The 14,681-nt window shown below is 43.8% G+C and overlaps 1 protein-coding gene across 2 annotated transcripts; it reads right to left on the reverse strand.

Moving 5' to 3' along the window:
• Positions 1 to 10,131: 10,131 nt before the first annotated feature.
• On the reverse strand, positions 10,132 to 14,681 carry LOC100136172 (prion-like protein). 2 transcript variants are annotated; one of them, XM_021590207.3, is made up of 2 exons: positions 14,316 to 14,681; positions 10,132 to 13,645 (listed from the first exon to the last, which is right to left on the reverse strand). In XM_021590207.3, exons 1-2 carry the CDS (start codon positions 14,437 to 14,439, stop codon positions 11,922 to 11,924), a joined length of 1,848 nt encoding a protein of 615 aa, XP_021445882.3. In that variant the 5' UTR covers positions 14,440 to 14,681; the 3' UTR covers positions 10,132 to 11,921.

The raw sequence follows: 14,681 nt of genomic DNA on the forward strand, positions 1-14,681 counted from the left end.
ATTAGACCGATGGAAATCTGTCCTTTCGTCTGATGAGTCCAAATTGGAGATTTTTGGTTCCAACCGCCATGAGACGCAGAGTAGGTGAACGGATGATCTCCGCACATGTGGTTCCCACCGTGAAGCATGGAGTAGGAGATGTGATGGTGTGGGAGTTATTTGCTGGTGACACTGTGGGTCATTTATTTAGAATTCAAGGCACACTTAACCAGCATGGCAACCACAGAATTCTACAGCGACATGCCATCGCATCTGGTTTGCGCTTAGTGGGACTATCATTTGTTTTTCAACAGTACAATGACCCAAAACACACCTACAGGCTGTGTGAGGGCTATTTGACCAAGAAGGAGAATGATGGAGTGCTGCATTAGATCACCCGACCTCAACCCAATTGAGATGGTTTGGATGAGTTGAACCTCAGAGTGAAGGAAAAGCAGCCAACATGTGCTCAGTATATGTGGGAACGCCTTCAAGACTGTTGAAAAAGCATTCCAGTTGACTACCTCATGAAGCTGGTTGAGAGAATGCCAATAGTGTGCAAATGTGTCAAAAGGGTGGTTACTTTGAGAAACCAGTCAGTGTCTAGTGTGACTATTATTTGCCTCATACAACGCGACACATCTCCTTCACATAGAGTTGATCAGGCTGTTGATTTTGGGCTGTGGAATGTTGTCCCAATGCTCAATGGGTGACATGCTCAATGGGTGACATGTCTGGTGAGTATGCAGGCTATGGAAGAACTGGGACATTTTCAGCTTCCAGGAAATGTGCACAGAGCCTTGCAACGTGGGGCTGTGGTCAGCATTCAACACTATAGTACCCTACAAGCTCATCATTAAGCTTGAGGCCCTGGGTCTCAACCCTGCCTTGTGCAATTGGGTCCTTGACTTTCTGACAGGCCACCCCCAGGTGGTGAAAGTAGGAAACAACATCTCCACTTTGCTGATCCTCTACACTGGGGCCCCACAAGTGTGCGTGCTCAGCCCCCTCCTGTATTCCCTGTTCACCCATGACTGCATGACCATGCACTCAATCATCAAGTTTGCAGACAACACAACAGTAATGGGCTTGATTACCAACAAAGACAAGACAGCCTACAGGGAGGAGGTGAGGGCACTCGGAGTGTGGTGTCAGAAAAACAACCTCTCACTCAACGTCAACAAAACAAAGGAGATGATTGTGGACTTCAGAAAACAGCAGAAGGAGCACCTCCATATCCACATCGACGGGACCGCAGTGGAAAAGGTGGCAAGTTTTAAGTTCCTCGGCATACACATGACCGACAAACTGAAATGGTCCAACCACACAGACAGTGTCTTTGAAGAAGGCTCAACAGGAGGCTGAAGAAGTTTGGTTTGTCACCTAAAATCCTCACAAACTTTTACAGATGCACAATTGAGAGCATCCTGTCGGACTGTATCACTGCCTGGTACGGAAACTGCAACCTCCCACAACCACAAGGCTCTCCAGAGGGTAGTGTGATTTGCACAATGAATCACCAGGGATAAACTACCTGCCCTCCAGCGCCCAATGTCACAGGTAGGCCAAAAAGATCATCAAGGACAACAACCACCCGAGCCACTGCCTGTTCACCCCACTGCCATCCAGAAGGCGAGATCAGTACAGGTGCATCAAAGCTGGGCCCGAGAGACTGAAAAACAGCTTCTATCAGCAGCCATCACTAACACAGAGAGGATTTTGCTTACATACAGACGCGAAATCATTGGCCACTTCAATGAATGGATCACTAGTCACTTTAATAATGTTTGCATATCTTACATTACTCATCTCATATGTATACTGTATTTTATACCATTTATTGCATCTTGCCTATGCTGATCGGTCATCGCTCATCCATGTATTTATATGTACACCACCGTTCAAAAGTTTGGGGCCACTCTAAATGTATTATTTTTTCTTTATTTAACTAGGCAAGTCAATTAAGAACAAATTCTTATTTTCAATGACGGCCTAGGAACAGTGGGTTAACTGCCTGTTCAGGGGCAGAACGACAGATTTGTACCTTGTCAGCTCGGGGGTATGAACTTGCAACCTGCAACTTGCAACTACAGGGTGACTTTTGTAGCTGGAAACGGCTGATTTTTTATGGAATATCTACATAGGAGTACAGAGGCACATTATCAGCAACCATCACTACTGTGTTCCAATGGCACGTTGTGTTAGTTAGTCCAAGTTTATCATTTTAAAAGGCTAATTGATCATTAGAAATTCCATTTGCAATCATGTTGGCACAGCTGAAAAATGTTGTGCTGGACTTCTTTAGACTTGCTGAGTATCTGGAGCATCAGCATTTGTGGGTTTGATTACAGGTTCAAAATGGCCTGAAACAAAGGACTTTCTTCTGAAACTCGTCAGTCTATTCTTGTTCTGAGAAATAAATGCTATTCCATGTGGGAAATTGCCAAGAAACAGAAGATCTCGTACAACGCTGTGTACTACTCCCTTCACAGAACAGCGCAAACTGGCCCTAACCAGAATAGAAAGAGGCGTGGGACGCCCTGGTGCACAACTGAGCAAGAGGACAAGTACATTAGAGTGTCTAGTTTGAGAAACAGATGCCTTACAAGTCCTCAACTGGCAGCATCACTAAATAGCACCCGCAAAACACCCGTCTCAACGTCAACCGTGAAGAGGCAACTCAGGGATGCTGGCCTTCTAGGCAGAGTTGCCAAGAAAAAAACGTATCTCAGACTGGCTAATAAAAAGAAAAGATTAAGATGGGCAAAATAACTCAGACACTGGACAGAGGAACTCTGCCTAGAAGGCCACTCTGCCTAGAAGGACAGTTGCCTCTTCACTCTTGACTGGTGTTTTGCGGGTTTAATGAAGCTGCCAGTTGAGGACTTGTGAGGCACCTGTGTTGATTTCTATTACTATGAAAGATAATATAATAGGAAAGATTTTTCCCCAAAAAATGTTGATATATGTTCAAATTCCAAATACAGAATGTGTGTACAAAAGGTCCCTTACAGTACATATGGATAAATTATTGGGGAGGACAATATCCCCCACAATAGTATACACATTGGTTGAAGTTGTTACATTTTTAATTCAAATCTCCCTACCATCATATCTAAGCCAACATGACACCAACATCGATGAAAATGTGCAAATCAACTTGATTGGGGGTACACAACACTGTCACGTGTGCTCCCTCTCCGGCCTCTAAGTCACCAGGCTGCTCGTTAAGGCGCACACCTGTCACCATCGTTACGTGCATTAGCGCAATAGGACACTTACCCTTTATATGTCACTCCCCTTGGTGTAATTGTTTCTGTTTCAGTTTCATGTCTGTGCATTGTTCGTATTTCTTGTTTTGGATTATGTTGCATTTTTATTTAATTTACATGAAATCACAAGTGCAATATACCAAAACACAGCTTAGCTTGTTGTTAATCCACCTGGTGTGTCAGATTTCAAAAAAGCTTTACGGTGAAAGTAAACCATGCGATTATGTGAGGACAGCTCTCAGCAGACAAAACATTACAAACAGCTAGCAGCAAAGTAGATTGGTCACGAAAGTCAGAAAAGCAATAAAATGAATCGCTTACCTTTGATGATCTTCTTATATTTGCACTCACGAGACTCCCAGTTACACAATAAATGTTTGTTTTGTTCCATAAAGATTATCTTTATATCCAAAAACCTCCATTTGGTAGGCTCGCTTTGTTTAGTAATCCACAGGCTTGTGCAGGTCGCGACGGGCAGACGAAAATTCCAAATAGTATCCGTAAAGTTCGTAGAAACATGTCAAACATTTTTTAGAATTAATTCTCAGGTTGTGTTTACAATAAATAATCGATAATGTTTCAACCGGACAGTAAACTTTTCAATACAAGAGAGAAAGACAAGGTCTCGCTCCAGTGGCGCGCATATGAACAAATCTAAGGACATCTGGCTATCCACTGACGCGATGTGATCATTCTTGCAAATTTTTTCAGAATAAAAGCCTGAAACTATGTCTAAAGACTGCTCACACCATGTGGAAGCCATGGGGAAAGGAATCTGGTTGATATCCCTTTAAATGGAAGATTGCAATGGAACAGAGTAGTTTCAGAAAAACAGCACTTCCTGGTTGGATTTTCCTCAGGTTTTCGCCTACAATATCAGTTCTGTTATACCCACAGACAATATTTTGACAGTTTTGGAAACTTTAGAGTGTTTTCTATCCTAATCTGCCAATTATATGTATATTCTAGCTTCTGGGCCTGAGAAATAGGCAGTTTACTTTGGGAACGCTTTATATTGAAACATCAAAATACTGCCCCCTTGCTTCAAGAGGTTTAACAAACTCACTCCCTGAACTTTCTTCCAGACTCTCATCACACATCGTTACAGAATGACGCCTCACCAAAGGGAAGTATCAAGGATTTGTTTTGTTTTTGTGTTGGAGGTGATGTCGGGTCCGGGTGTCAGGACCAAGGCAACCAAGGAGGTCTCAGTCGGCTCATCAGGCTCTCACTCCTCAGCCGGTTCGTCAGATTTCTGCGCCTCAGCCGAGGCGACCGGTACGCTCCTGATCACCGGGAGCTACTGTCACGTATGCTCTCGCTCCGGCGCTCTAGGTTGCCATGCTCCTGCGCCTCAGCTGGATCGACAGGTTCCTGCGCCTTAGCAGAGGTGTCCGCTCCTGATCCTCGGGATTGTCATCTTGGTCGTCAATCAATGACGATCCCAAGGATCAGGCTGGAGACGCACGTCAGGGAGGGTGTACTGTCACGTGTGCTCCCTCTCCGGCCTCTAGGTCACCAGGCTGCTCGTTAAGGTGCACACCTGTCACCATCGTTACAGGCATTAGCGCAATATGACACTCACCTGGACTCCATCACCTCCTCCACCTCCTTTACCTGCCCTGTATATGTCACTCCCCTTGGTTCCTTCACCAGGCATCATTGTTTCTGTTTTAGTTTCATGTCTGTGCATTGTTCATGTTTCTTGTTTTGGATTATGTTGCCTTTTTTCATTAAGTACCTCACTCCCTGAACTTGCTTTCCGACTCTCAGCGCACATCGTTACAAACACACTCCCCGTCTCTTGTCATGAGCCGTCAGGTTGTTACCGAGAACCACATACCGGATTTTTAACAGGGTCGTTAGCATTAGAAAAAAATACAATTTCTTGCCCAGACGTAGCTCAATATCTAGGCATCGGATAAGAACGAGACTACAGCATAAAGTGACCATTAGACTTGCCACCTTTCGGACTGAATACTTCTGTAGGGGCAACAGTTTTGATTAAATAAAAAACAAATTGCTCTCACATGCTAATTTCTGTCCATTAAGAACCAACAATGTGCTACCTTTTTGTATAATTTCTGACAATGCTAACATCTTTTCAGCCGACTCTAAGAGTTCTAAACAGGACCAAAGCATTTGGGTTGTGCAGCAATAGCACTGGTAGCTAGCTAACACCAGTCGGATGAGAGGCAAGCTACAAGCTAACTATATTTTGCAATGGAAGGTTTTTCACATGGCTGAAGTCATCTGTGTAAACTGTTGGCCTTGACTCTTAAGTGTAATCAGAGCACAAGCAAGTAAGATAGTGAATGTCATTGGCTGCTATAGCCAGCTAGCTACAAACCAACAAGGTTGTAACATTAGCTGTGCGGATAGATCGCGATGCACAACTCAATGTTGACAATATCTCCAGCATTCTTCCACAAAGCACAAAGCAAACTAAGTTCACATTTTGGGAAATGTGTGCTAAATGATTAACACAGTGTCAAGTTACTGCTGTGTACCGGAGTCCTCCTAGCTAGCTATCTAGTGTCCATCACAGTGTCCATCAACCCTGCCTGCTGAACACCTTCCCTCGCCATTGTCATAAGAACTGTGGGAAAGTTGGTTGGTGCAAATGTAACAGTACAAGTTTAGACCGTCCCCTCGCCCATACCCGGGCGCGAACTAGGGACCTTCTGCACACATCAACAGTCACCCTCGAAGCATCGTTACCCATCGCGCCACAAAAGCCGCGGCCCTTGCAGAGCAAGGGGAACTACTACTTCAAGGTCTCAGAGCAAGTGACGTCACTGATTGAAACGCTATTTAGCGCCCACGCTAACTAAGCTAGCCGTTTCACATCCGTTACACTCACCCCCCTTTTGACCTTCCTCCTTTTTCCACAGCAACCAGTAATCCGGGTCAACAGCATCAATGTAACAGTACAAATTTAGACCGTCCCCTCGCCCATACCCGGGCGCGAACTAGGGACCTTCTGCACACATCAACAACTCACCCTCGAAGCATCGTTACCCATCGCTCCACAAAAGCCGCGGCCCTTGCAGAGCAAGGGGAACTACTACTTCAAGGTCTCAGAGCAAGTGACGTCACTGATTGAAAAGCTATTTAGCGCCCACGCTAACTAAGCTAGCCGTTTCACATCCGTTACACAAAGGACAATGTCTACCAGTGGCTATCGTTAGCGAATACATTCTAAAAGCTTTAACAAGAGCAAGGTATTGTGTTTCATTTGAAAACAGCATAACAGTTTGTAAAAGCCTATACCGCTTGCTGTGCACCAGAGTCCTAGCAGGCAACCAGTGTCCTTTCCCCACACCTTCCCTCATTAACAGAACTGAGGGAAACCATTGCCTGACATGAGGGTCAAAGGAAACCATCGACCGTTGTCCCTAGCTACCGGTGTTGTTGCCCCTGACTCTTCTGTGGAGTTTATCAGTAGCAACTGCATACATTTTCATACTTTTTTATACTGGTCCTTCGTGGGAATCAAACCCTGGTGTTGCAAGCACCATGCTCTACCAACTGAGCCACACGGGATGTTGGCATCCAACAATATAGCGCATTACCGCCACCTACTGCACTGGAACACTCATGAATTTTCTGTTGCCATTTGTCATTATTGTGTATTTTCACTTTACTTGTATTACTGTGTTATACTGTATTATAATGTTGCAGAATAATTTTGCATAATCACCTTCCGGTGTAAGACTACATTTTAAGTGAGAAGTAGGCACTGGTCTGAAGCCGGAAAAGAGAGGAATTTGGACACCAATTATTTTATCTCAAAGACATGTATTGCTAAATAAAAAAGGTTTAAGTAAATACATACAGGCATCACATTACTACAAGACAAAACAGATCGCTCAAACAAGCATGGTGGCTTGTTTTCATATAACAAAACAAACTTGAAAGGGTAGTGGAATGGGATTAGTGTTGTCACGACTCCGACCGAAGGTGGCTCCCCTTCCCGTTCGGGTGGCGCTCGGCTGTCGTCGTCGCCGGCCTACTAGCTGCCACTGATTATTTCCTCCCCCTCCTTATGTGTTTATTGAGTGCACCTGTTTTGAGTTGGGTATAATTAGTGAGGCTTTATTAGTCAGCCGGTCCGCCTGGTTCCTTGTGCGGGATTAATTATTGTGACCTTCTGTTTTGTGTAAACTTGTGTGCACGTCTGTGGGTTACGTGTTTCCCCATTTCGTGGGTTTTGCTGGACAGTTTAAGTCCCCCTGTTTGGGGCGTTTGTTTTGTTATACGCCCTGTGTTTTCTTGGGGTTGGCTTATGTTCGCCGTTTTTTGTGCATTAAAGTAGCACTTCCTGCGCCTGACTTCTCACCCACTACACTCAGAACGTTACAAGTGTCGTGTATGAAGAATCCAATACTTTAACTTGTCTGGGGTACAAATGTTTGAGAAGGTTTGAATCCTAAGCAACCTGCATACACATTGTTTGAATTAATAGACCAACATAGCTACTGTAGTAGGTCAAAGCTGTGTGCTGAAAAACCTTTGTAGAGCACAAAATGTTGTGTTTTTAATACACACATTGTGATGGAAACTCAAAACAGACTTAATATATTTTAAATGTTAGCATGGCTAGGATTAGCACTTACAAATTAAAAAAGGTCAGCACACACATTAATATGATTTGCAATTGAAGCTTCTATTGAATATGATTGGCAATAGAAGCTTCAATTGCAAATCATGTTCAAATGAGTTCTGGCCTTTCGCCATTTTTTATATGATTGATACATTTGTTCCAAGCACCCACATTACTTGTGTATTCAAGAGGATTTAGAGTTGAGCATCTTCTCTGTCTTTACTTAGTGTGTGTACTTACCTCTACATTTTTCATTAGTCAAAATACTCTTTCTTAACCTGTTGATTGGAACTGGGCAAAGAGGTCACTTGTATAGTAGTGTTGGTGTTGGCAGAACATAGGGCATGTTCTAGACCTCACATTGGATGAGGTGCCATTTATTGTCTTGCTTGTTTGTTGGGGTGTGTAATCCTCGGCTTTAATGCCTGTCTGAATAACATAGATTACAATGGACTTGATGGATGGTCTCTGTGGTGCTGAGTTTGTTTTGGTTCCCAACAGCTAGAGTACATTGAATTGAGCTGTGCATTACTACTGTTCCTGTGCCTTCATCTCATTCAGAAGATACAATTGACAAAACTCCAAAGGAAATACAGTATATTAGAATGTTTACCTGGGATGATTTTCTAACACTTGAACAATACACTGTGCTCATATTTGCTTACATAACATTTTACCAGTGTATTTTGTCTTTGCAGGAATCTCAAGTCATGATTGGCCAGCAGCAGCTTCTCCTCCTGTGGGCATGGACGTTGCTGGTGGCAGCGCTGTACCCAGGTGCCCTATGCAAACGTGAGGTGGATTCAGGAGCTGGGGAAAGAATGTACAGGGATTTTTTTTAACCTTTATTTAACTCGGCAGGTCAGTTAAGAACAAATTCTTATTTTCAATGACGGCCTATCAAAAGGCAGAAGGCCATCTGCGGGGACGTGGACTGTGATTAAAAATACATTTCATTAAAATATAGGACAAAACACAGATCACGACAAGAGAGACAACACAACTCTACATAAAGAGAGACCTAAGACAACATCAGCAGCACAACATGGTAGCAAAACATGAGGCAAATCGCCCACCTCCAAGAGCGGTGGCTCCTCCAGACAGGGGCTGAAGATGGCAGGGGCAGCAGCCGCCGGGGCACTGGGTGGGGCTGCCATTGAATACGGGCTGGGGTCACTCGGTAGGCCAAGACATGGCTACGGGGGGCGTGGGTATGGCTACGACGCATTCTCGTCTGAGGAGGACCAGAGATTCTACAATCCTGGCGCCGCTACAGAAACGCTGCTGGCCCCGGACATGGCCCCATGAGTAACATCCTCCTCACACTGGGATCAATGGTACCATTCTTTTTTGGGGACTGGATAAAGGGAATCTGGTCATAGAATCTACTTCCTAGGAAATTATTTATCTGAATTACTGGTCCGAAAGACCAGTGAGTGGACTTCAAAACTATTTTAAATAAGTCCTGATCTTGTTGTCCTTTGGCATGGGCCCACCACCACCTTTACAAAGCTATACTCATTGGAACGTCATTACGGATGGGGGCTCCTATCTTATTGTGTTGTAAAATCATGTGTCACTTGTTACTGTCAAAATGGACTGTGCTAGATCCTTGTTCAGCTTCATCCACTGTAATAACTGGATGAACTAAGGTAGGAGGCTGCAAACAATACATGTTCCTATTAACATCTACTTTGCTGTGATTTTGCTAATGTTATTACTCATATTTGGCCATGGCAATAAATGTGTGATTATTCACTAGCTTTTATATCTGCAAATAGCAAACATTTGTTTTTGTAACCCATATTAAAGTAATATCAACCAATTGAATATTATTTTCTATGGATTTGGTAATATGGGATTCTTCATAATACTTGCTTTACCTACTCTGGTCCACTAATAAAATATATATTTGTGTGTGTGTGTGTGTGTGTGTCACACCCTGACCTTAGAGAGCCGTTTTATTTCTCTATTTGGTTAGGTCAGGGTGTGATTTAGGGTGGGCATTCTATGTTGTTTGTTTCTATGTTTTAGCCGAGTATGGTTCTCAATCAGGGACAAATGTCTATCGTTGTCTCTGATTGGTAATCATACTTAGGCAGCCTTTTTTCCTTTTGGTGGTTGTGGGTAGTTGTCTTCGTTTGTGCATGTAAAGCCTTACGGAACTTCACGGTCGTTTTTTTGTTGTATTATTGTTTTGTTGGCGACATTTGCAAAATAAAGAAAAATGTACACTCACCACGCTGCACCTTGGTCCATTCCATACGACGATCGTGACAGTGTGTGTTGCTTTATTACGTTCATTAGGATGCATATGACAGTAGTTAAGTTCAGGACCATATAGAGACAACATCGATAAGTAAAGGGGAGCAGTAAATATGAAATAAAAAGTGTTTCCCCTCTACATTTGGATTCAAAGAAATAATAAAAGAATGTAAGGAAAACTCACAACATAGTACTTTCAAATATAAGCCTTGTGTACAAGGCTTCTGCGAAGAGAAAACATGATTTTATTTTAAAAGTATCCCAGAAACACAAAAACTGGTTTTGATCTTATAATAGGGCCTTAGTTCACAAAAAAATAAAAAATGTTGTGTATGAGATGAGTTGAGATCTTTGTGTTCTGATGTAAAGATAGCTTAAGGATCATTTAATAGACAGTAACGGGAATTGTAATGCTGCCAACTTGCAGGCAGAAACCCTGTCTGTTCGATTTTCTCACACTGTAGTGACTGTTCTGTAACAATTTCCCTTGAGGCAATTAGACTCCTAGCAACAGATGTGTCTCTAAAAGCTTCAATGTGCTCTGTGAGATTGTCACTGTAACTGCCCTCATGTTTTCTAAGAGAGAATGGCTGATCATGTGATATATTCTGTTTTTATTCATCCTGTACCTTGAAAATGGAAGAAGACTTTTGCGATATTTAAATGCCAAGTAATATTCACCATTTAGTTCTAGCATGGCAAAGGGGTTATTTTAAATTTCCAAAACACATTAAACCAATGTGTGTTTTATGTTCATCACTAAATACATGCGTGGGAAAAAAGGAAAAGAAGAGTCGTTTATATCCATTCGGCAAGATAAATAAGTGCACTTCTGATAACCAGGGGACAGGAAGAAATGGAGAGGGAGACTAGATGGGGAGGTAGAGAGGTATGGGACAAGAGAGAACTAAAGAAAAATAGGAACAGGCAACTTTTAAAACCAATTGCTGAAGACCACATAAGATGGACTCTTTACAGTACAAATATAAATATCACAGTAGAGTATAATGTACTGTTTAGTTCACCAAAAAAATATTCTGAGCAAATTGATTTCAAGCCAATATCTGGCATACAGGCGACAATGCTTTATGTACTTCATAAACCACACTGGCAAAAAGACACTGAATACCCAGAGTCAGATGATAGTTGCCTCATCACATAATAACACATAAGAGTTTACAATTGGCTAAAATTTAAATTGGTTAGTGCCTACAACCTGATAAATATCCAGAGTCAATAGTCAATAGTAAGCTTTATACTATATGTACTTGTAGTGTTTGTGTGTTAGTGTTTTATACAGAGATATCGTAATAGATGCAGAGATACAATATTAAAGCATCATGCATTTGCCATGACCTGAACAAATTAGTGTTTTGCAGAACAAAATACAGTGATCAACAGAGTATTCTACCAGAAACTGCTCTGAAAAAAAATGCAATGAAAAAAAATGTGCAATAGAAACGAAGTCTAGAAGTACTACAGCGAAGATCCAAATTGACAGATCAGTGCAAATGTTAGAGACACAAATGAGATGGGCCAATAGACAAACAGTAAAATTATGTTGAAGCTCAAATGGCACCATAAAATGTGGAGGAAATGGACCTTATCGTGCACCCGTGTCCCTGGAAGTTATTTTCCACTTGCTTCCTTACCATCATGACCACTGATAAGTGAAAGTACTGGTTATTTCTCCACCTTACTTAATTAACCTATCCGTACAAGATATCAGTGGCATGATGAGAAAGGTGGACTATGAAATTAAGCTATTCCAGGCGACTGTGACACACCTACTATATGTCTCAGTGTAGTAGAAGAGTGCTGCTCAGGACCATGAGGAGACTGGTTATCAGCTGTAGCAGCCCCTGACCGAGGGGGTTGCTGCGACTGTTCAGATTTTTGTTGTTGTTGTTGTTGTTGCCGCTGCTGCGTTCGGCTGTCTGCTTCTCTAGGAAGCGCTCTGAGTGGTTTATGTACAGCTCCACACACTTCCGGTTCTTCAGCTGCTCCACCAATGCAGGGTAACCAATCTCTTCAATGCTCACTGTGGGGCCATCAGCCTCTTCCTTACCCTCTCCAGCTATCTCGCCAGGGGCAGGGGTGAGAGGCTTCACTTTGTCTGTCCCCTCCTGGTTGCTAGCTGGACTGCTGTTCCCCACCTCAGGAGTGATGGGCATGCTCTGGCTGTTGGCTCCCTGAGGGTTGTTCTTCTGGTTGTTAGGTGTGGCCTGGGAGTCTCTGCCCTGGTCCTGCAGAAGGTCATTCCTCTTCATGCAGGTATCCATGAAGCTGTCGTAGGACTCTGCCCGTGGAGGTACTTTGTAGGTGTAGTCCCGGCCATAGTCGTTTTCGTCTGTGGAGCGTTCGCCGTATTTTTTGTACATGTAGTTGTTGTAGGACTGCTCTTCCTGAGGGTTGCGGAAGTTGACGTTTGGACGAGGGAAACGCCCAAGGCCATAGCCAATCGCCATCCCTGCCACGGCCCCAACCCCTGCAGCCATAAAAGCCTTCTTAGCAAACCCCTTGGACTGAGTAGAGGGGTACTGCCCCATTCCCTGAACTGAACGTGAGAAGGGAGAGCCACCTCCCATACCTCCGTGCCCACCTCCATAACCATAGCGGGGACTGAGGATCTTATTGTTTGGGTTCCAGTTGGGTTGGTAACCTCCTCCCATCCCTCCACCAGGGTGGCCTCCTGCCTGCCCCCAGCCAGTATTTCCCCCTCTTACTGGGTAACCTCCAGCAGGGTAACCTCCGGCTGGGTATCCCGGATTGACTCCTCCTCTCCCTGGGTTCTGATTGGGGTAGCCTCCTGCTGCAGGATAACCACCCGCGGCGGGGTAACCTCCAGCTGCTGGGTTCTGGTTAGGATATCCCCCAGGATTTGCCCGGCCTGGATACTGCTGGTTGGGATAGCCACCTGCTGCAGGATAGCCACCAGCGGCTGGGTAACCTCCAGCTGCAGGGTTCTGGTTTGGATATCCCCCAGGATTGGCTCTGCCTGGATACTGCTGGTTGGGATAACCACCTGCTGCAGGATAGCCACCAGCGGCTGGGTAACCTCCAGCTGCAGGATTCTGGTTTGGATATCCCCCAGGATTGGCTCTGCCTGGATACTGCTGGTTGGGGTAGCCACCTGCAGCAGGATAGCCACCAGCAGCAGGGTTTTGGTTAGGATATCCTCCTTGGTTGGTTCCCCGGCCTGGATACTGCTGGTTGGGGTTTCCACCTGCTGCAGGGTATCCACCGGCTGGGTTCTGATTCTGATTGGTACCTCTCCCTGGATAACTACCTCCTGCTGGGTATGGGTTGGGGTTCCTATTGGGGCTTTGGGGTTGTCTAGGGTAGCTTCCCGTCTGTGTGTTTGATGTTTTCGACGGCTTTTTTTCTGAGCCCCTGTTGCTGGATGATGTCTTTTTGCTGCTGCTGCTGCTGCCACTTCTCTTGGCCCATGTAGAGTCAGTATGAAGCAGAACCAGGAGGACAAGAGACACCAGGGCCAGCTCACACAGCTTTCCCATGATGACTGCCCTGGGGGGAAAATATGGTGATGTCATTAACAGTAAGTACTTGGACTTGGTCCAATCGTTTTTCTGAAGCCTCATCTAATTATTCCTGTTTACTTAAATCTGAGCTAACCCTCTCATGTCACTGACACTCCTGTCACGGACTGTATAATTTATTTGCTTAATTCGTTTTCTGGATATCAAGTATAAGCCAACGCCTACCATATTATGTTCTGGAAGATTATTCTTAAAAGTAGCCTAACAGAAAATACATGTAACATAATATCATTAGGGATAAGATTGTCCCTGAATGTTCAATACGCTGTATAGAATTCCAGAAAATTCCAGCAGTTAGTCCTATATTTTGTAGCTTTTATTTAGGCCAATCAGTAAACTAAACATAATAAAGAAAATAGGCTACCACGGTGGAATAAAAGACAACACATATCCAGGGGCAGCTTGGATGTTTTATGAAAAATAAAATATGACATAGGCTACATATAACTAGACGTGATGGCAAATTAGGCTATATGCGCAGTTCTATTTTTCAGAACCGGACCCGTTATTCGCATAAATGTAATGGTCTTATTCAATAAAATGGCGCTCTAGCACTCTCACGCAGAACAGCCCGGGCTGTATGGCCACCTGATACCCCTTTACAACTAATGTGAATATCGTAAAATAACCTACCGTTGGAGATTCGAGACGATTTTGTTCCTGTAGAAAGGTTGTATTTTTCATCCGTTTCTCTGTTATGGTTCTGTGTCGTTCGCTCACTGCTTTCATTCGGAGGGGAGGGGTTCCTATTTATCATGGATCACCGAACATGAGTGACGTAGCCAGGCTAGCCTCTCATCATAGCAATCCTAGCTAAAACACCACATTTTCTTACCTTACAAAAATAAATTGAACTATATTTTAAGACAATTAAATACTCTACCAACAAAAAAGCTGTTAGAATTACAAATGTGTGTATGTCCCTTAAAGTCCTTGTGTAATGTGCTATTGTACCCCCTAGCCCAATTGTCCTTTGTATATACTTGTGTTCCCCCATTT

The sequence above is a fragment of the Oncorhynchus mykiss genome, chromosome 29 (genome assembly GCF_057628025.1).
Source record: "Oncorhynchus mykiss isolate SJ-2025 chromosome 29, ASM5762802v1, whole genome shotgun sequence".
NCBI lineage: Eukaryota > Metazoa > Chordata > Actinopteri > Salmoniformes > Salmonidae > Oncorhynchus > Oncorhynchus mykiss.

Excerpts from the sequence above, each read along its gene's own strand:
- LOC100136172 (XM_021590207.3), bottom strand. The coding sequence starts at position 14,439 with ATGATAAATAGGAACCCCTCCCCTCCGAATGAAAGCAGTGAGCGAACG. Across the intron at positions 13,646-14,315 it reads ATCGTCTCGAATCTCCAACG|TCATCATGGGAAAGCTGTGT; the intron begins GTAGGTTATTTT and ends CCCCCAGGGCAG.